Genomic DNA, 21,239 nt, shown 5'->3' on the forward strand with positions numbered 1-21,239 from the left:
CTCGTGCGTCTTAACACTTGACCGCGGTGAAAAGTGAAAAGCTGCCGAAAATAAAAAGCACAAAAGTGACACTGACAAAGTACAACGTACAGACACACATAATTGTCTTTAAAATAGAGCCTAAATCAAGTTCATTGGCTGAATAATGATCCCCATGAGCGCAGGATATTGGGGGAGAGACCGCTCGTGCGTCGGCAGCAATCCACGCCCCACCCCCACCCCCTCCTTTTTTTAACATGTAAAAAAAATAATGATCCCACGAGCGCGATATTATTTATTATTTAAGCATCTTAATACTTGACCGCGGTGAAAAGTGAAAAGCTGCCGAAAATAAGAAGCACAAAAGTGACACTTCGTACAGTTCTTAGCAGCAGCTATGTTTTAAACAATTTCTGAAGACAGCTTCGGCCTACATCTCGCACACATTTATTCAACAACGCCAAGTTCAAAGAAACACATGCAACACTTTCACACTCCAAACATTCTGCTTGCATGCATTCAGCTCAGGTCATACAAACATCGAATTAAACAACACCGCCCAACCGACACACTGATAAGCAGGCACATGTACCCTATAAAGGAAATACCGAAACTGAGGTTAGATTTTGAGATGCTTTTGCACGAGGACTTTTGGCACGTGGTTCTAAATTCAAAGTTAAAGTTCAGTTTTGGATCTCAATGGACTGCCGGGGTTTTCACATGGTTGCTCTGAAAATCCATGCTCCGTGGTTTCTTTGAAACCAAAACTGAAGTCGGGGAAGACTCATCCCCCCATTTAGCATATAGGCCTATCACGCATGTTGGGGTACGCGCTGTTTTTCGGAGTTAAGCGCGAGGGGTGTGGTAATATTTCAGGGGGGAGAGCGTCAATATTATTTGGCTGCTTTAAGCAACACTGAATAGGCACAGCAACCTCCATAGAGAAAACGTAGGCTATTCATGTTGAAGCCTACCACAGGAACACGACCACACACCACCAAAGGAAACTAATAAAGAAACAAAAAGACAGAATGGAGAACTCTCACTCTCACCTCTTGTTTAAACTTAAAGTCAAAATAAATAAACTTAAAGCATGACACACATGTTCCAGGTTCAGGTAGGTAGGTCTCTCTCTCTCTCTCTCTCTCTCTCTCTCTCTCTCTCTCTCTCTCGGGCATTTGCAGCTGGGGGGCGCACAGCGAACTGTCCACGCATGTGGTGCTGAAATCATTTGAAGTTCATCTGTCAGCGAACCGAATGCCAGCGTTGTCCTGAATACAGCTTATGAGGCTTCATTTTGATTGACAGCATTCTCAGTGGTTTAAGGTAAAATAACTTGAGGCAATTGTCACTTTTGTGCTTTTTATTTTCGGCAGCTTTTCCCTTTTCACCTCGGCCAAGTGTTAAGACGCACGAGCGGTCTCTCTCCCCAAAAATATCCTGCGCTCGTGGGGATCATTATTTTTTTACATGTAAAAAAAAAGGAGGTGGGGGGGGGGGGGATTGCTGCCGACACACGAGCGGTCTCTCTCCCAAAAAATATCCTGCGCTCCTGGGGATCATTATTCAGCCAATGAACTTGATATATCGGTGTAGGCAATTGTCACAAAAACAAATAGCATCAGTTTTACACTGGCAAATGAAATATCGGCTACACAACGAGCCATCACCCCTTATCATCAGTAAATTACTGAGTGGGTGCGATCATTCTGGCTTGACTTGCGTGTGTCTTTTTCTCGGCTTTTGCAGCTGGTGCAGCCCTATTATTCCATGGTGAGCTGTCCACGCGTGTGGTGCTGAAATCGCGTGTCGGAATGCTGGTATGTTGGAAAAAAAAAACCCATACCACCATTCCAACAAAAGAAAAATTGAAATTCGGAATGAGGGGACGTTTCATTTCTGAAGAAAATATCAGCATTCCGACAATTGAACGTCAATGTCGGAATGACGGTACGTCGGAATGGCAGCATGTAACCCTTTCATGCACTTTTGACACGTGACGAAGTTTGCAGTTTTCCCGCCATGTCGGCGATTTTGTTTTGCCACAACGCATTTCTGTTACTAAACGCAAATATGCTTTGCTGTGCCAAACCAAAACCCTCCCTAAACCTAACCTGTCAGCAAAGCAATGTTTCTGCTGCTTTACTTTTGCTGAGGACGGCGAGATTAGACGAATTTCTAGCTAAATTGTGCCTAAACCAAAACCACCCCTAAACCTAACCTGTCACAGGGCAACCGTATCTCACTCATTTCGTGAAGTATTCACGAAAAAAATAGATTAATTTTCAGGCTGCCTATTCACTTGAATTGCCAGACTGTTGCCTAGCGACCCACTAGTTTGATGCCCTTTCGGTAGCCTACCGTCACATGGTAATCAAACATTTCAAACAAGCAATTTAGGGTTAACGTTAGGGTTAGGGGACATAAGGCGTAAGTACCGAAAGGGCGTTGAATAAGTGAGTCCCGAGTGTATCAGCAGTGTTCTGTCAGCACCCCCTCCCCGCCCCTGCAGACGTTTGGATAACCATAGCAGCAGTGGGGCAATTCAAGTGAATAGGCAGCGTGAAAATTAATCTATTATTTTCGTGAAGACTTTACGAAAGGCGTGAGATAGGGCTCCACGGGGCGTTGTGGAGCACACCTTCACTTGGAAATGTGTATTGGACACAAGCGATAGTGGGTTCAAATCAGCGTGCCATCTATATGCAGTGCATGATGACATGTTGTTGGTAGACATTGAATTGACTGTGATGCTATTCTCTCCTCAGAACGATTTAATCGTAAGATCTTGTCTGGTTTGCCATGTGACTGCAAAATAGCTGGATTCACCTTTGATGAGGTGAGCATCCCCATTCAACATTTACAATATAAATACATCCAGAATTACATTGGCCTGTTGTGTATTAATTAAATTATTGTTCTTCTTTCCTTAGCTCGTCTTGAATTCAGTCTTTTGAATACCATTCTGAAGATGAGACATTTTTCAATTTAGTAGTGATCAGCAGAGATCAATCATATATATGGGATATCATCTTCAAAGTATGTGGAGACATGTTCCTGTTCTCTGTGTTATAAAGGCTGAATCATACATTGCTTGTCTAATATCTTTTGTTGGCAATGACAGCAGACATTATACTTCTGATAATCTACAGTGTATACAGTATCTGTGGCCTTTATTTTATAAGTATATCATCTCAATAAAGCTTTGAAGTTTTCCTATGTTTTGTACGGTCTTGTTTTTTTAAATCCACTGTATTTCAGTTGTACTAGCCTTGATTCCAGTCTTTTGAATACCAACTTTTCCTCTGAAGATGATAGATTTTTTAATTTAGTAGTGATCAGTAGAGATCGATCATATAGCTATGGGATATCATCTTCAGAATACAGTATGTGGAGATATGTTCCTGTTCTGTGTGTTATACAGGCTTAATTATATATTGCGAGTTAAATATATTTCGCTAAACACTGTATTTCAGTTGTACTAGCTAAGAGTGAGCACCTTGCCAACGTCCCTTTGAAGAAAATCAAAGAGAGAGAGAGAGAGAAAACGCGAGATTACTGTCAATGTCTTATTGAGTAGTTAGTAAATGGATCACACTCAGTTTTTACTTCTTTCTTGTTCTTTTCTTGTTCTCCTGGCAGGTTCATGTCCATGCCATCCTTTTTTGTGTTTGTTTGTTTGTACCTCTGGTATAGCGTGACCTTTGCGGACATAACCATCAACATGCTGCAATTTGAGGGATTTTGTTTTTTGTGCGACTTCCCAAACTTAACTGCTCCACATTGCCCAACGTTCTCTAGGCCTAGCTAATAAAAATGTTTGCTCCACATGTAGTAAATAGGCTATCTCGTCTGCTTTCCGCACGCCGTACACAGACATATACAGTTGAGGACGATATTATTAGCCCTCCTCCTGAAATTAGACATCTCTCTTGATTATGATCATTATTAATAAATCTGTTATTCTGGAAACTACACCATGGAGATAGTATCCAATAATTTGAATTTGGACTTTTCCATTTTTACAATGAGTTTAAACAATAAAGGGTAACATTGGCAAGGACAAAATTATTAGCCCCCTTATCATTAATAGTCAATACAGTGCCGTTTATGAACAAAAATTTACACCAGTCACTTTGATTAGTTGTTAACTATGTTGGCACATGTCCTACCAGGGATTTTGGTCCATTTTTTCATTGCAAATAGTTAAGCTGGTCCAAATTGCATGGATGTTGAGGATGGACATTCATTTTCAGCACTCTTCAAATACTATCTGAAGGATTGAGGTCTGAACCACTCCATGACCATGGTTTTAGTATCCTTGAAGAACATTTGAACTATTTTGGATGCAAGTTTTGGGTTATTATCTTATTGAAAGATCCAGTGAAGATCTTAACTCCCTCTATGAGCATATTTTTACAAGGTCACTTTCCACATTCTATCATAATTTTCAGTTTTTATGGTGCCGTACACCCAAACAAGGTTTCCTGTGGCTGAGGCTGCCACAGAATGATGCATCCACCACCATGTTTAATTGTGGAAACCATCTTATAACTATTCAAGGCCTATCCCTTTCTTCACCTGACAAAAGCAGAATTCATGCATCAAAGCAGGTGCAATTGAATATCATCAGATGAAAGCAGAGACGTTCAAAACTCATTTTTGACTTTCAAATGTTCACAGGTAAAGCTCAATAACACTCTGATATGCACTGCCTTTAGTAAAGGGGTTCTTCTGTGATGATGGCCCCAAAGCCCAATATGATGACAAGCCCTAACAACTGTCTTTCTTGGGGGGGAAAAAACCTCCAGGTGAGGCCAGGTCAATAACAATCATCTAGGCAGGTGTCCAATGCTTCTTTGGTCTAATGAGGCTTAAAGGAACAGGCCACCGTGTTTCAATAATAAAGTATGTTCTTCTCTGACCTGAGATGAGATCCTCTGGACCTGACTCGTCTTCGGACGCGCCCCCATTCAGCAGCGCGCGCAGCGCAAACTCGTTAGCATTAGCTTGGCTCAGCTTTGTGGATGGACGCAAAGGGTGCCTTAGGTTAGGAGTGACCAAATCCTTCCACGTGTTCCCTATTAAAACTCCCCTGCATGACTAGTAAACCGATCCAAAAGTTGTTGCACAAAATGAAACCTGGCGATTTCCTACCTAGATAAAGAAATGGCACTGTAATGAAAAGCGTAGTAATACATTCGGAGCACTTCGACTTGAACGCATTGATATCTTCACTCCTAGTTCCCTCCTTCCCCCCTCCCCCTCCCCACTCACACACACTCATTTCCGTCAATACAACCAACCTGGCCATACACGATAGCATTTAGCATCCAGTGACAGTTTCCTCGTTGTACAAACAATCATGCCAAGACACTGTTGTGTGAGAGGTTGCGGCAATAAGTGGAGGACATACACTCCGATAACATTCCACAGGATACCCAAAGACCACAAACGGCGGAAGATTTGGTTTGCAGCGTTGAACATCGACCCAGCAACACCGCCGGAGGTTTGGAAAGGCTTGACTGTTTGCTCTGAACACTTTACCGAAGAAGACTACAATATTTCAGGACAACGGCTGAAGGATGCAGCAATACCATCAGCGCAGCGAATACGGATACAGTGGCGTGAACCACAGAATATTGTAAGTGTTGTTGTTTTTTTACATTGTGTTGTTTTGGTCTGGCAGTGGCAACCACTATGGCTACATTAGCTGAACACTACTGAATGTTGGTACGCCGGTAAGCACAACATAGACGTCTGTATTACAAAATCGGTGCCCTACAGAGACTTGCAAATAGACGTAACTGATTGAATGGCATGAAAAGTGAGCTAAAGCTATCACAATGTGACTTAGTTGTGGGTTTTTGTGTTTGTCTAACAGTTTGTTTTGTGGTGGAGACTGAAGGCAAGCTTCTCCCGGTATAAGCCCAGTGCTTGTGATGGCTGTTTTGTCCACGGAGTCGTCATCGGAACACAATCTATTTACCGTTTCTACTAGCTAGTATCAGAGCTGTAGTTATTAGGTTCAAGCCACCTTCTTTGGTTCTAGCAGGCGAATACGGATATCTAATACGGATACAGTGGAGTGAATCACAGGATATTGTAAGAGTATTTTTTTAACATTGTGTTTTGGTCTGGCAGTGGCAACCACTATTGCTACATTAGTCGAACAGCTGATTGTATTTTGTGCAAACCGACGAATTGTACCAACAAGGTGCTCTACAGAGACCTGCAAATATACGTAGACGTTACTGGTTGAATGACATGAAAAGTGAGCTAAAGCCATCACAATGTAACTTTGTTGTGGTGGGTTTTTCTTACTGCTTGTCTAACAGTTTGTTTGGTGGAGTCTGAAAAGCTTCTCGCGTTACAGCCCAGTGCTTGTGATGGCTGTTTTGTCAACGGAGTCGTCATTGGGAGAAGGGTTTCTAGTTAGAGCTAGTTATTACGTTCAAGCAAGCCCCCCTGACACGGGCTGTAGCACACTATTTTTCTTGTGCTTTCTGTGATCCAGGTGTCATAGCTAAGTTAGGCTATATAGAGTTGATGCATTCCTAAACCCAAAGTCCTACAGAAAATATCATACCAATAAGCATTGCATAGAAGAAAATAACACTGTAGTAGCCCTTCATCACTCTAGCTTACCTTTTCATATCATGTTCATCACTCTAGCTTACCTTTTCATATCATGACCAAACAGCAGGCAGTGCGTGGACATAATTCTTCTATAGGCCTACAGTAGTCTAGGTGTGTGAGGCAGTGCCCACTAGATTGTTCAGTTTTTTTAATGGTGTATTATGGTTTACTTTAGTTATTGAACTTAATTATTTAATTTCTTTTCCTATACCTTTTCCCAGCCCCCACTTTGAAAACCACAGAACTACTGTAGTGGGAGCCATAACATTGAACAGAATTGTATGCTGTTCATTCTAGAACTATTAGATAATGTTTGGACTCCTGGTACGGGGTGGGGCTCTTTGGTAGGGCCATCCTGAATGTGAATTGACTGAGTACAGGGGGGAGGTGGTAGTTCAGTGCAGGTGATGCGTAAAGAGTTAATGCTGCATGTTTATGTAAATAATATAATCTGCTAACCTACCTGAACTGTCAATTTTTGAACAGGAACAGTTTGATGAAGGACACCTGGACCTGCTCGAAGCTGAGGACGCCTATTCTGAGGGTCCTCTTAATTCAACCCCCCAGAAACAGAAAGGTGTAAAACTGGCTCCCACATGGACCAAGCCACTGGTACGCTAAATAATATTCAGGGTTGATACGGCATAGTATTTGAACTGTGGCCTGTATTTACTTCATCTTTCTTGTGTGTAGGTAATGGCATCTTCATCCACCACCATGGCCACCCATAGCCCAAGAAGAAGTCTTCACTATGAGGTGAGTGGCCTATTTTAGAATATACCAATGACAGTCCATCATAAAATACAAAGACACTATTTTGCTTCTTTTCATATTTACACATTATTATAATGTTTAGCGGTACAGTCGTGATTATCCTGACTTTTGTATTTTTGAAACAAAAAAACAAAAAAAAGTACAGATCATAATCAATATGCTCTCTTCCTAGCCACAATATTAATGCATTTTTTTAATGTCATTCCTGTACACCAGGACCCACACCTCACTGGAGCTACTGCTATGGACACAAGTGCCACCTCATCGTTGTTTGATGCAAGCATGACCTCGGAGACTGGTCTTGATCCGGCAGATTCCAGCTTTGTTCCAGAAACCAGCCCCTCCACCTCAGCCACAGGAAGTTCCACGAGCCTATCAGGACAGCCTAGTGGATGGAAGGAACGAAAGTGGATAGTCAACGAATCCAAGCTCATGGAGCTATTCCAAACGTGCCCATCCTGCGCTTCTCCGATGTGTGATGTCAACCAGACCGTATCGCACTGTGGCAGTCGGATAAAAATAAAATGGCAATGCAACAATGGCCATAAGGGACAATGGGACTCATGTCCTGAGGTACGTGGCATGCCAGAGAACAATATAGTGACACAAGCTGCCGTTGTCTTCACCGGTGCGACGTACACAGACATTGCAGACTGGGCAAGACTTGTGAACCTGCAGTTGCCCCAGAAGTCGTGGTTCAATGTGTTCCAGGGCGCTTACCTGCTCCCTGTCATCGAAGAAGCGTATGTTACACAGGAAGACATCGTCAAAGCCAGACTCATCTGTCAAACTGCGGACGGAGAAAGAGTGGATCTTTGTGGTGATGGCAGAAGCGATAGCCCGGGCCACTCTAGCAAATATAATACCTACTCCTTCATGGATGACTCCACCAAACAAATTGTGCGGTTCGAGCTGACACAGGTAAGCCAATTAATTCATTTCTATTAATAACTAATATAAGCGACTAATTCTCTAATATGTAAATTACACCTATGTGACTGACCTGATTATTTCCTTATCAACACATTTGTGCTCTGCAGGTGTCCCAAGCCTCAAGTTCCACGGCGATGGAACCTTTAGGCTTCAGAAAGGGCCTGGAAAATATTTTGAATGAGGGAATCGATGTGAGAGTGGTGACTACTGATCGGCATCCATCAATCCGCAAAATTATGAGGGAGGAGTATCCTCATATCTGTCATCAGTTTGACCCGTGGCATGTTGTCAAAGGTTCGTAATCCGTGCTACCATTCTGTATCTTTATTCTCTTGTCCTATTTTGCAGGTGCTTCCCATACGAATGTCTTGTGCTCAGAATTGTGCCTCCCGGCCCTGTTGAGTCTGACAGTTTAGCTCTTTCCTCTACTGCACTACTGGTAGACTTTGGTATTTTCTGTCATGCACGTGTTTGGTCTTACGTCTCCAGAGGCAGGCCCCAGTCACCAGAACACACCCACTGGCTCGGCACCCTAATGGACTGTGTTTTTTTCTGTCCAGAGAACCTGTGTAGTTTAGTCTATTCCTGGATTAGCCCTTTATACAATCATTTTCAGGTGCAACACCAAGCACCACTTTTTTCCACATTGAGCTGCAGAATGTGTGATATGCACCCCCCAACTATGTAGCCAACCTCATGCATGCATATCTTGTGTAGCATTTGATGAATGAATAGCTTCAAAGACAAAGAATACCTTGAACATATGTATTGATGTGTCTGAGTAAAGGCCCCCGAAAATAAGACCTAATATTTTTGATTGAACATCTTCCCATGATGTACTTTCCTGGGGCTATATTACTTACCTACATACTTACCTTTTGCGTTGATGCTTATGGATGCTGCATTCTGTATCTTGTCGATATGTGAACGAGTCATGACATTAGTACAGTACACCAGTTTGCTTGTCCTTGTCAGTAGTATGAAAACGAGACCATAAACGACAGAAACTAATGCAAGATGGCTGCAAATTATACTGAAAAATCTGCATGTATCAGATGTGGCTGATGCATGGTATGTATCAGATGTGGGCCTCTTCAGTCTGTACAATGAAAGAAAAGACTGGTATTTATTGAGCTTAATTTCACACTGAGTCATTTTATTTTTCAGGATTTAGAAAGAAACTGGTGGATGTATCGAACAGAAGGGAGAACAGAGACCTTGCTCCGTGGGTCCGAAGCATCAGTAACCACATTTGGTGGAGCTGTTGCACCTGTGGTGGAGATCCAGAGGTACCAATCATGCATATATAACCCAAGTTAACTTGTTATGAGCAGATGCTATACGCAGAAACTCTTTACTCTTCCACATCATGGTAAACTATGCTGTGTATTGTGTTACAGATTATTCATGATGGGTCATTTTACAAAAAAGTGTCGGGGCTGGGGGTTAGTGGCCATAGGCCTCAGTGAACATAGTGATTTGAGTACCTTTTCCATCAAAACCAATCTGGGCCTTGGCATAGGTAGACTGTTTCAGAACATGTGGACAGAAATACAGAAAGCCCTGTGATCTATCGTGCCATGCATGTGCCTCTACTCTTATGTTGTCAGGAGCTGTTCAGGCGATGGATGTCCCTCTTACACCACATCGCTGGGGTCCACCGCTGGGAGGACGGTGGCATTGAGTACAAGTGCTTCCATCAAGAGCTGTCTGCAGAGGAACAGAACCGCAAGATGTGGCTGTCTCCCATCTCCCCACCTTACAAGGCTTTGAAGACGATGATGACGATCACACGCTTCCGGAAGGACCTTCAACAAATGGCTCTGTTCAAACACACTGGTATGTGTTCAACTAAGGAGAGGAGGTCACTTGCGCTCTAGCTTTCTTGGTGCTCACAGTCTGGACTGTATTCAGTTTGGAGCAGGCTGGTCCACTTCAAAGGAGACTGGGCCAAGGACGACTGGAGCACACAGGATGCGTTTTTTTCTGATTTTATTGTGGTGAGAGCATGACTAACGTTTCGACGCAGTGCGTCTTTATCAGAGTCAAGAACATGCACTGCGTCAACGTTAGTCATGCTAGCACCACGATAAAATCAGAAAAACGTATCCTGTGTGCTCCAGTCGTCCTTGGCCCAGTCTCCTTTGAAGTCGACCAGCTTGCTCCCCACTGATATGTGTATCAAGCAGTTTTACATGTATACTAATGATAAGGGTATGGGATAAGAGAAGAGTCATGGACACAATTTTTAACCACAGTGCATTGTCATTTCGCATCTTCTATTCATTCTTTTCCCACTGAACAATTTTGTTTATTTTGCTTTATTTTTCAGGACAACTTGAGGTTTTCCATAACACACTCCTGAAATACTGCCCAAAGAGACTCCACTTCGAGTATCCTGCAATGAAGGCCCGAACCATGCTCGCAATCATGGACCACAATGAGAACCATTGCAGTGAACGGGAGCAAGCAAGAACAGCAGCAGGTGGGTAATACTCCAAGTTGTGTAATAACTGCAATAATAGATCTGCCTTCCCATACATAAACATTATCAGCACAAATGACACGCATGTGACTAACAAGTGTTCAATTAAACCATTTTTTAATTGAACAATATCCCAAACGTGCATCCCATAATAAATTTAAATTATTTTTTTGTTTATGTTCTCAATGTTTTTAGGCCTCCCAAGAACCAACGTCGTTCACAAGAAACAAACAGGGCGTTGGATTTCCAGGCCAGTGTATGTGGAGACAACCCAGGCATTTAGGAATGACCTCATGGACAGAGTCCTGCAAAGACGACTTGACCCCTCCGTCAGACCCAAAGACAGAGCATCGCATATGGTCATACCTCAACTGCCTGCCAATATCGCAAGAGTACCCAAGCCAAGCAAAGAGGAGGCTGACAAGTTACAGACCTCAAGGTTTCGAGGTCCACCGAAAAAAGAATAATTCTGTGTGATTCAACAACTGATGTGTCCCCCACACCACATCTGTCCCCGTTTTCTTGACTGTTGCAACATTGTGTTGAATCACACATTGTTTTGTAACAATTTGTATTATTATTTCACTTTTATTTATCTTATTTTTTTTGGTAAATATATTTCACTTGTTCCATTGGCCTGGTAATTTGTTTTCTGGTGTGTCACGGTTGCTGAAAGTTCAACCTGTAAGTATTGCAGAGTATAGAAAATGCACATTATTTTAGTCTATTGCGGGCGATCTGTTTTACAAACTGTTACTATCCTTTGAATCACACATTTTTTTGCAAACAATTGTCTTATTATTTCACTGTTGTTCATCTTATTTTTTTTTGTAAATAAATTTCACTTGTTCCATTGACCTGGTAGTTTCTTTTCTGGTGTGTCACGATTGCTGAAAGTTGTAAGTATTGCAGAGTAAAGAAAATGCATGTACATTCTTTTAGTCTATTGCGGGCAATCTGTTTTACATACTGCCACAATTGTATTTTTTGATTGGTGTAACACTTCAATTAGATTCAAACCAATCTTATAGCCCACATGTTCTTCTGGAGACATGCCATTACACCAGGGGACATGGAGTCCTGTATAAGGAGTTTTGCAGGTCTGTTCAAATAGTAAGAAACAGACTCCACAAACTTGTAGGTTATGAAGGCCCCGTGTTCACATACACATCAGCGGCTTGTCAAGCTAATTTCACACTACTCCGCTTGTGCCTCCTGGCATAAAGGAAATGCCGACCCTGCATGTAAGTTGTAAACCCTCATGTGACTCTTCCACACCTTGTGTACAGGGATGTCTCCTGGGATCACCATGCTCTGGAGAACTTGCTGAGTGAGAGTGTAAAGAACATACATGTTGCATGAAAACAGAATCCACTCAATAGGGTAAAGAATAACAGTATAACTTTATTTACAGATAACTCCGTGATATACAGCTGCACCACTTCAAGTGTGCTGGGCGCTGGTGGTTGATTATTAACCTACATGTCCTCCATAGCTTCTTGTACTTCTTGAAAGCCAACATATTCACCAGACTCAGACGGATACAGCCCTCTGATGGATCTGACCACACATGATGGCAATGGTCTTCGCTGTTCTCTGCCCAATGTTTCACCCTGCAGGCCCCACTCCAACACTATGCGGTAGCAAACCAACCTCTTCTGACTGAGAAAACAGAGATGTGTTGTATAGTCAGTAAAAAAAAAAAACAACAACATATGAATATGACAGTATTATTGTGGGGTTTCAGAGATTATCATGCAGAACAAGAATCTGATAGTAACCTTATTATTGTGATATTGTACTATAGCCCCAAAACATACATCACAGGAATATGACATTACCTATTTGGCAGTTTTGGTAATGTTTTGTAGCCTACTATCTTTACAAAATAGGCTACTAATCAAATTCCAATACGATTCCTGAATGACTCCCTAGTGCCATATCATCACAGAAATCACGGAGTATTACAATAGATAGACTTAGGGCTTTTTGGAAGGGGCATTATAAGCAGGGCTCTTTATTTACAGCAGTCAACCATTCAAATGCTAGTAAAAGTTCAGTTTGGCTAGTAGAGAAGAAGACCAACTTATTACGGTAGCCACTTGACGCATCACTGAGTGAATGTTTACATCTGTACTCGGCCTTTTGACTGGTGATAAAAAGAAGTTACTTTAGAGCTCTGATTATAAGAATGATTTAAAAGCACTTACTCAGAGGACAGCTGGCCATCAGGTCCACTCGGTGTCGGTCGTTTACGCCAGTTTACTTTGTCCCGTCGAAAGAAAAACTCCACGACAGCTGGGTGGACCATTGCAGCAAACGCCTCGGTTGTGGAAACACATTTTGTCGGGTCTTCCAGGTGACTGACGCCCGCAGCAGAGGGCAAAACTTGAGCCCATTCCGCACAACACATGCTCTCTACTTCGGTTGGCATGGGCTCACAACAGCCACACTTGCACCACCAGTTCACATTAGCCCGTGTTATGGCCCCAGCCTGCTCCTGGCTGGCAGCTTCCCTCTCCCGGGCTCTTTGGGCCAGCTGCTCCGGTGAGAACTCTGGCTCAAATAAATACGGCGCTGGGTCATTTGTGAGCCAGTCTTCAGCGTCGATGTATTCGGAGTCCATTGTTGCTTCAAACGACTATACACAATGACCTGCTTCGATTGTTTAAAATGCTAACAGTTGGCTGCAGCTCTTCATTTATTTTGTTGACGGAAGTGAGCGAGTCGGGGAGGGGAGGGGAGGGTGAAAGGGGGGAACTAGGAGTGAAGATATCAATGCGTCGAAGTCGAAGTGCTCCGAATGTATTACTACGCCTTTCATTACAGTGCCATTTCTTTATCTAGGTAGGAAATCGCCAGGTTTCATTTTGTGCAACAACTTTTGGATCGGTTTACTAGTCATGCAGGGGAGTTTTAATAGGGAACACGTGGAAGGATTTGGTCACTCCTAACCTAAGGCACCCTTTGCGTCCATCCACAAAGCTGAGCCAAGCTAATGCTAACGAGTTTGCGCTGCGCGCGCTGCTGAATGGGGGCGCGTCCGAAGACGAGTCAGGTCCAGAGGATCTCATCTCAGGTCAGAGAAGAACATACTTTATTATTGAAACACGGTGGCCTGTTCCTTTAACAGTTTCCACAGTTACACATAGTGGAAGGGCATCAAGTTTAGTCTGTTATTCACTCAGACACAGGGAGTCTGGGTCTGAATCTGGATTTCTGGGTCTTCCAACAACATTGTAACCCAAAGCATACATTTAGATTAGTTCAGAGGTTCTTCAAGGACACTAAAACCATGAATTGGAATCACCCGCTCATATTCCAGTCCTCAATCCCACTGAGAGTCTGTGGTTAATGTCTATGCTCAGCATCCATGCGATTTGAACCAGCTAGAACACTTTGCAGTGAAAAAACGGGCCAATCCCTAGTGGGGCACGAGCCAACCTAGGTAGCAACTTATCAGAGCCTGTTGTCAGTTTTGGTTCATAAATGGCGCCTTATTGACTATTAATGATCAGGGGGCTAATAATTTTGTCCTTGTCACTTTGCCCTTTTTTGTTTAAAATCATTGTAACAATAGACAAATCCAAATTCAACTCATTGAACATTATCTCCATTAGTGTATTTGTTTCCAGAATAACAGAAACGGTGAATAATGGTAATTCTTACTGAGAAATCAAGAGAAATGTCTAATTTCAGGAGGGGGGCTAATAATATCGTCCTCAACTGTAAATATTCATTTTGGGCGTTTCACTGAATATTCATGGATAATTATGGGTGTGTCCACAGGTGCGCACATGTGCCGCAACTTCAGAGTCTGTTGGGATTTATAAAGGGAAATCGACGTGGAATGTGCGTGCGCCATGCTTTATAAATCTGAATATTTTCTTGCGCACGCACATCCTGAGATTCGTGCGTGCGCCATCTTTTGGCGCATTTCTTCCGCAAAGTTTTATAAATGAGGCCCCAGGTCCTTGTACCACTTCACTATCTCCCTGGGCCAATTACTCCGGAGGCTGAGAGCATGGAAGCTGGAGCGTCATCTCATCCTTGTCATCCTGAGTGCGCAAGGGGCGTATCGCCCTGGCCTGTGCAGGGAGGGCAGAGATGGCAAGCAGTTTTCAGGTCCCAGGCCGCCTCAGCTTTCGCAGGTACAAGAACAAGGCACACTCTGGGTCTTTCTCAAAGTCTAGGCCAGTGTCCTTCCAAGTGTATCAGCCTAATTAGTCACGCCCAGTGATTGGATACTTCTTGGTGAAGTCTACAGTATATCCAATCACTGGGTGTGACTAATAAAGGGTATCCAATCACTGGGTGTGACTAATTAGGCTGATACACTTGGAAAGACACTGGCCTAGGCTTTGAGAAAGACCCACAGTCACTGAGGAGGAGATCAGGAGGAGGATAGCCGCTGAGAACATGTCAGCAAATGTGTTCAGGGGTTTGCTTGGGGTAGGTTTGCAGAGAGTGACTTTGGTGCATTTGTTGTTCATCATGACCGTGTCTTACAGGGTGAAATTCTATGAAACCTAATCAGTGCTGTATATTCTTAATTTGTGCTTTGTCTTCCTTAGGGACGCAAAGACAAACTCCCACAAGTCATTAAAGACCTGCCAAAAAAAGGAAGACAAAGACATCTATCTTCAGTTGCCTCTCTGAGGAGGAGGCAAAGGAGCTGGCAGGCGAATGGCCAGTGACGTGCCCACCAGTGACGTCTGTGATGCCATACAGTGAGGAGAATAAGTATTTGATCCCTTGCTGATTTTGTTGGTTTGCCCACTAATAAAGACATGATCAGTCTTTAATGTTAATGATATGTATTCTAATATGGAGAGACAGAATATCAAAAAGAAAATCCAGAAATTAACTCTAAAGAATATATAATAATTGATTTATTTGTTTAGGGGGAAAGCCCCTTGAGATAGGATATCTCGTTTTCGAGGGGGTCCCCAGGACAGTCAGTACAGTACAGAAACAAGAACAGATGCTAAAACAAAAATACAGAAACAAAAACACAACACTGATCAGGACAACACTTTCGCACATACAGTACTTTCACACGTCGTCACCCTAGAAAGAATAACAGTTGGTCAAAACATGGCAGTATTAAGCCTACACATTTACAGTGAATATTCAGTATGTAGCATACAGTACAGTAGTACCGTAATTGCCGGCCCATAAGCCGCTACTTTTGTCACACGTTTTGCACCCTGCGGCTGTTACGACGATGCGGCCAATTTATGGATTTTTACCGGCAATCTGTGATGTTCTTATATTAAAATAAGGGAAATCTACACGCGGCTCTGCATTTAGTTGCTAAACACTCCCATCTAGTGGCCAACCTATGCCATGGCGCGTCTTTACCGCCAAAACATAACCGGCAGCCTGCGTCTGACCAATGAAAATGACCCTACCGTAGTTCTAGAACTAAATTACAATGTACCAAAAAGTTGCGATAACGTTCAGGTTGTCACACTTCGGATCCGCCATTTTACGCTACATTACGCTCCCTCAAGATGGACAACAATAACGCTCGTAGAAAGGCGTATGATGCAACTTTTAAGTTGCAGGCTATCGATCTGGCCATCCGAGATGGAAACAGAGCAGCAGCACGTCATCTGGGAATCAACGAGTCTATGGTGAGACGCTGGAGACAGCAGCGTGATGAACTTTCCCAATGTAAGAAGACGAGGAAAGCCTTCAGGGGCTGTAAGAGTCGTTGGCCCGACCTTGAAAACATTCTGGAGGACTGGGTGAATACACAGAGGGCCGACGGTCGAGGCATATCCACTGTTCAAATTCGTCTGAAGGCGAAAACCATCGCCACGGAAATGGGAATTGAGGATTTTTGTGGTGGACCATCGTGGTGCCTCAGATTTATGAGAAGGAAGGGTCTGTCTATCAGAGCGCGAACCACCCTGTGCCAGCAACTCCCTCCTGACTACGAGGAAAAGATGGCAAACTTCCGCCAGTTCATCCATGAAAAGATAGCGGAACATTCAATCGGGCCGGACGAGATTGTGAACATGGATGAGGTGCCGTTGACGTTTGACCTGCCTCTCACTAGGACTGTGAACAGGAAAGGTGAATCTTCAGTGACGCTGAAAACAACTGGACACGAGAGGACGCACTTCACCTGTGTTCTGAGCTGCACAGGATCTGGCCTGAAGCTGCCACCGATGGTCATCTTTAAGCGGATGACTATGCCAAAAGAGAAGATACCGAGCGGAGTGGTCGTGAGGGTAAACAAGAAAGGATGGATGGTCGAAAGCGTGATGAAGGAGTGGTTGGCCGAATGTTATGGCAAGCGACCAGGGGGATTTTTTCGCCGAAAAAAGGCATTGCTGGTGTTGGATAGCATGAGAGCCCACATCACGGATTCCGTGAAAGAAGCCATCAAGAGCACCAACTCCATCCCAGCTGTGATCCCGGGCGGCACAACGAAGTACCTGCAACCTCTCGACATCAGCGTGAATCGTGCCTTCAAAGCAGCACTCAGAGTGGAGTGGGAAGTGTGGATGACCAGCGGCGAGAAATCTTTCACCAACACTGGCCGCATGCGAAGAGCAACTTACGCTCAAGTTTGCGACTGGATCCTGACGGCATGGAGCAAAGTTAAAACCACCACCATCGTCAATGGATTTCGGAAGGCAGGGCTGCTGCGTGCGGAAGCCGACAACACCGGCAACTTGTCCCAAGACGACAGCGACATCGACTCCGACACGGAAAGAGAAGCAGCTCGCATGGAAATTCTTCAGCTCTTCAATTCGGACACTGAAGAAGAGGATTTTAATGGTTTCAGTGCGCAGGAGGAGGGCGATTATGAGGAATAGCACGAATGATCTGGTAGGCTAACTTATCATGCTACTCTCTGAGTGAATGGCTGTGCTTGGGCAACTGTGTTAAAGTTATTTTGTGTTGAAACGTTTAGACGCCTCTTAAAATGCTGGTTCTGTGTTGAGAGCATTTGAAGCGTGAGCTGGTTAATAGAAGTTAAAATCCAACAACACCGTCATACTATTACCGGTAATAGCCATGATCGGAGCCCTGTCTTGGCATGAATTGAATGGTTATGTTTACGGAAGTTAGCCATGGAGAAAACCAATGAACTGTGAGAGTAGACGCAGCCTACCGTAAAGCCCATAATACCGGTAGCCTTTGGTAAAACGTTGCATTTTGAAGCATGGACTTATCAGCTACACTACTCGAATACAAAAAAAACGAAAACAAAAAAACAAAACAAACAATAATTTTATGCGGCTTGTGCGTCGATGCGGCCAATATGTGTTCTGTTGTTGATTTTTTTTAAAAAGTCGTGGCTGCGGCTTTTCCCCCGGAGCGTGTTATAGGCCGGCAATTACGGTACTCAGCACATCAGCATTAGACATAATCAGACACCTGATCATAATAATTATTCAAAAACATTGACATGTAGAGTTCTCCTGTAAGTAGGTAAAGATGGAGAATTTGAATGAGTGAAAGGAGGCTATGGATCTGATATGCCCCGGTAGACTATTTCAGTCGTAGGGCGCTCTAAATTTAAACGCCCGTCTACCAATCTCCTTTGTAATGTTTGGCACCGTGAACGTGGGGTGTTCAGTGAGCCGTAATCTATGGCCAGGTCTATGTGAGATTAGATAGCCTTTAAGATATTGGGGAAAGTCAAGGTACACACATTTAAAGATGAACTGATACCAGTGAAACTGTCTTCTGGCTTTTGGTGATAGTACGTTCAGGGAGTCATACAGTACACAGTGATGGGTCCTAAACGGACATCTAAGAACAAATCTACACAAGTTATTATAGGCTACAGTTAAAGGTTTCAGATTTGAGTCTGAGGTGTTTTGATAAACAACATCAGCATAATCTAACAATGGGAATATTAGTGATTTAACGATTCTCAACCGTGTTGGTTGAGAGAAGCAGTTTATTGATCGATACAATAAGCGTAGACAGTTATTAATCTTTTTAACAACAGTGATAATGTGATGCCTGTATGAGAGTTGTGAATCAAGCCATAGTCCTAAATATTTAAATTCTTCGACTTGGGCCAGTATTGAACCATCAAGAAATTTAAGAGAAACAGAAGAGCCTTGGGTACGTGATGCTGATCTGGTAGGAAACAACATACAGTATGATTTTTTTGTATTCAGTAGTAGGTGGTTGGACTGGAACCAGTGTTGCATGGCAACAAAGTTAGACTGTAATGAGGACTGGATCTTAGAAACCAACACATTAGATGTGTATATCACAGTGTCATCAGCATATAAATGAATATTACAGTCTGAGCAGATTTGAGGAAGGTCATTTATGAATAAGGAGAACAAAAGTGGCCCCAAGGAAGAACCCTGAGGGACACCCTTCTCCATTAATACAAACTGAGACAGAGAGCCATGAAGGGAGACACGTTGACGCCTGCCATGGAGATAAGAATTGAACCAGAGAATCGCTTCCTTAGAAAGGCCTATTGCATGTAGTTTGTCTAGAAGCAGGTAATGATTAACCATATCAAAAGCCTTGGAAAGATCAATGAATATGGCACCCATCGACATGTTGTTGCCTAATGCAGATGATACATCATTAGTAAATTTAGTTAGGGCAGTGGTAGTAGAGAAATTAGGTCGGAAGCCAGATTGATATGGAGACAAAATAGATTAATTGTTTGAATACTAACTTCTCAAACACCTTTGCTACGCTACTAATAATAGAAATGGGCCTATAATTATTGGGATCCTGGGGATCCCCTCCCTTGTGTATTGGTGTAACACGGGCAGATTTCCACATTGGTGGAACCACACCGGTGGATAACGATAGGTTAAATAAATTGGCTAAAGGAAATGAAAGTACATGAGAGGCAACCTTAATGAACCTGACCTCCAGTCCATCAGGATCCATTCCACTGCCAGCCTTTAAGTCGGAAATTGCCTGCTGGACATCTGTAGGATATATTGTCGAGAAATCAAAAGAGCTACCTTGCATTTTACAAGAGCTTAGATATGAATAATTGGAGCATTTGGTATTGGAGATGCTGGAGAAATGCTGGTTAAATGCATCAGCAATTGCGGTGGGATCGCTGATAACACTGTCATTGAATTTAATTTTTGTAGGCATGTTTTTAGAGGAATTATGAAGTAAGGAGTTAAGATTTTTCCAGAACTTTTTGGGATTGCTAAAGTTACTAGACAGAGCATTTTTATAATAATTTGATTTAGCGTTCCTTGTTTTAGTTGTACAGATATTTCTTAACTTTTTATAGGTATTAAAATCATCTTCATTTTTTGACTGTCTATACTTCTGCCATGCAATATCCCTCTGCTTAAAGAAGTAAATTAGATCAGCGTCAACCCATGGTAAATGATGGCCCTTTACCCTAACTGATATCCAAGGGGCATGTTTATCAATGACTTTAATGACTTCAGTGTAGAAGAAGTTCCAGGCATCCTCGATGTATGGTATAAGATGAAGCCTGTCCCAATTAATGTAAAGTAAAAAGTGTCTCATTTGTCTCACTCTGATGAGCTTGGGGGGCAAGCGAGGTAATTTAATTTTCCACACACAGTAAATCATAGAGTGGTCACTAAAGCAGTCTGATAAAACACCAGAGTCAATAATTCTATTGGCATGAGTGACCAGGATCCAGTCCAGTAGAGACTTAGATCTATCAACAACCCGCGTAGGTTCAGATATTAGTGGAGTCAGGTTTAAACCTTCAAAATAATGTCGATTATTTAGTGATGAGTGGTCAAGCCAGTTAATATTAAAATCACCAAGGATAATCATCTCATTAGAGTTGCATACTGAATTGATAGTGTTACCAATACACTGTATTGACTCGGCCCCAGAGTTTGGAGGTCTATATATATTTCCTATAATCAGTTGCTTATTAGTGTGAAAAATAACTTTAACAAAAAGACATTCAAAGTGAACCGGTTTTTCATTTGGGATTACAATATCAGAGAGTAAAGTTGAGGAGACATAGGTAGCAACGCCCCCACCTCGGGAACCTCTGTCAGCTCTGTACAGAACATAACCATCCAGTTTTACTTCCTCATCTGGAATTTCATTGTTCAGCCATGTCTCAGACAGTGTGATGACGCTCGGATTATTATACACAAGCCAGGACCTTAAGAGATCGACCTTATGTGTCAGACTTCTAATATTAAGATGTATTACAAATAGGCCTTTACCCATGTTGACTATTCAGAGATAATGAAAGAGTGAACGGCGCTGGTGTACATATGGGGAGGAAGAGAACACACTCGCGCACACACACGCACTCGCCCACAGACACACACCCACCCACCCCCACACACACACAAACACACACACACACACACAAACACACACACACACACACACACGACAACACAAATACCAACATAATGGGCCATGGCATCAGAAAATGCAGGATGCCTTCAGGTGCTGCCCA

At 42.9% G+C, this 21,239-nt stretch overlaps 1 protein-coding gene across 1 annotated transcript; it reads left to right on the top strand.

Moving 5' to 3' along the window:
* The first annotated feature begins 7,011 nt into the window (after positions 1-7,011).
* On the top strand, positions 7,012-11,616 carry LOC134461790 (uncharacterized). The gene is made up of 8 exons (XM_063214667.1): positions 7,012-7,230; positions 7,312-7,374; positions 7,609-8,313; positions 8,433-8,619; positions 9,493-9,614; positions 9,936-10,164; positions 10,658-10,810; positions 11,006-11,616. The coding sequence occupies exons 2-8, from the start codon at positions 7,315-7,317 to the stop codon at positions 11,275-11,277; spliced, it is 1,728 nt and encodes a 575-aa protein (XP_063070737.1). The 5' UTR covers positions 7,012-7,230; positions 7,312-7,314; the 3' UTR covers positions 11,278-11,616.
* Positions 11,617-21,239: the final 9,623 nt, after the last annotated feature.

The sequence above is a fragment of the Engraulis encrasicolus genome, chromosome 1 (genome assembly GCF_034702125.1).
Source record: "Engraulis encrasicolus isolate BLACKSEA-1 chromosome 1, IST_EnEncr_1.0, whole genome shotgun sequence".
Taxonomy (NCBI): Eukaryota; Metazoa; Chordata; class Actinopteri; order Clupeiformes; family Engraulidae; genus Engraulis; species Engraulis encrasicolus.

Excerpts from the sequence above, each read along its gene's own strand:
- LOC134461790 (XM_063214667.1), top strand. The coding sequence starts at position 7,315 with ATGGCATCTTCATCCACCACCATGGCCACCCATAGCCCAAGAAGAAGT. Across the intron at positions 7,375-7,608 it reads GAAGAAGTCTTCACTATGAG|GACCCACACCTCACTGGAGC; the intron begins GTGAGTGGCCTA and ends CCTGTACACCAG. Across the intron at positions 10,811-11,005 it reads GCAAGCAAGAACAGCAGCAG|GCCTCCCAAGAACCAACGTC; the intron begins GTGGGTAATACT and ends CAATGTTTTTAG.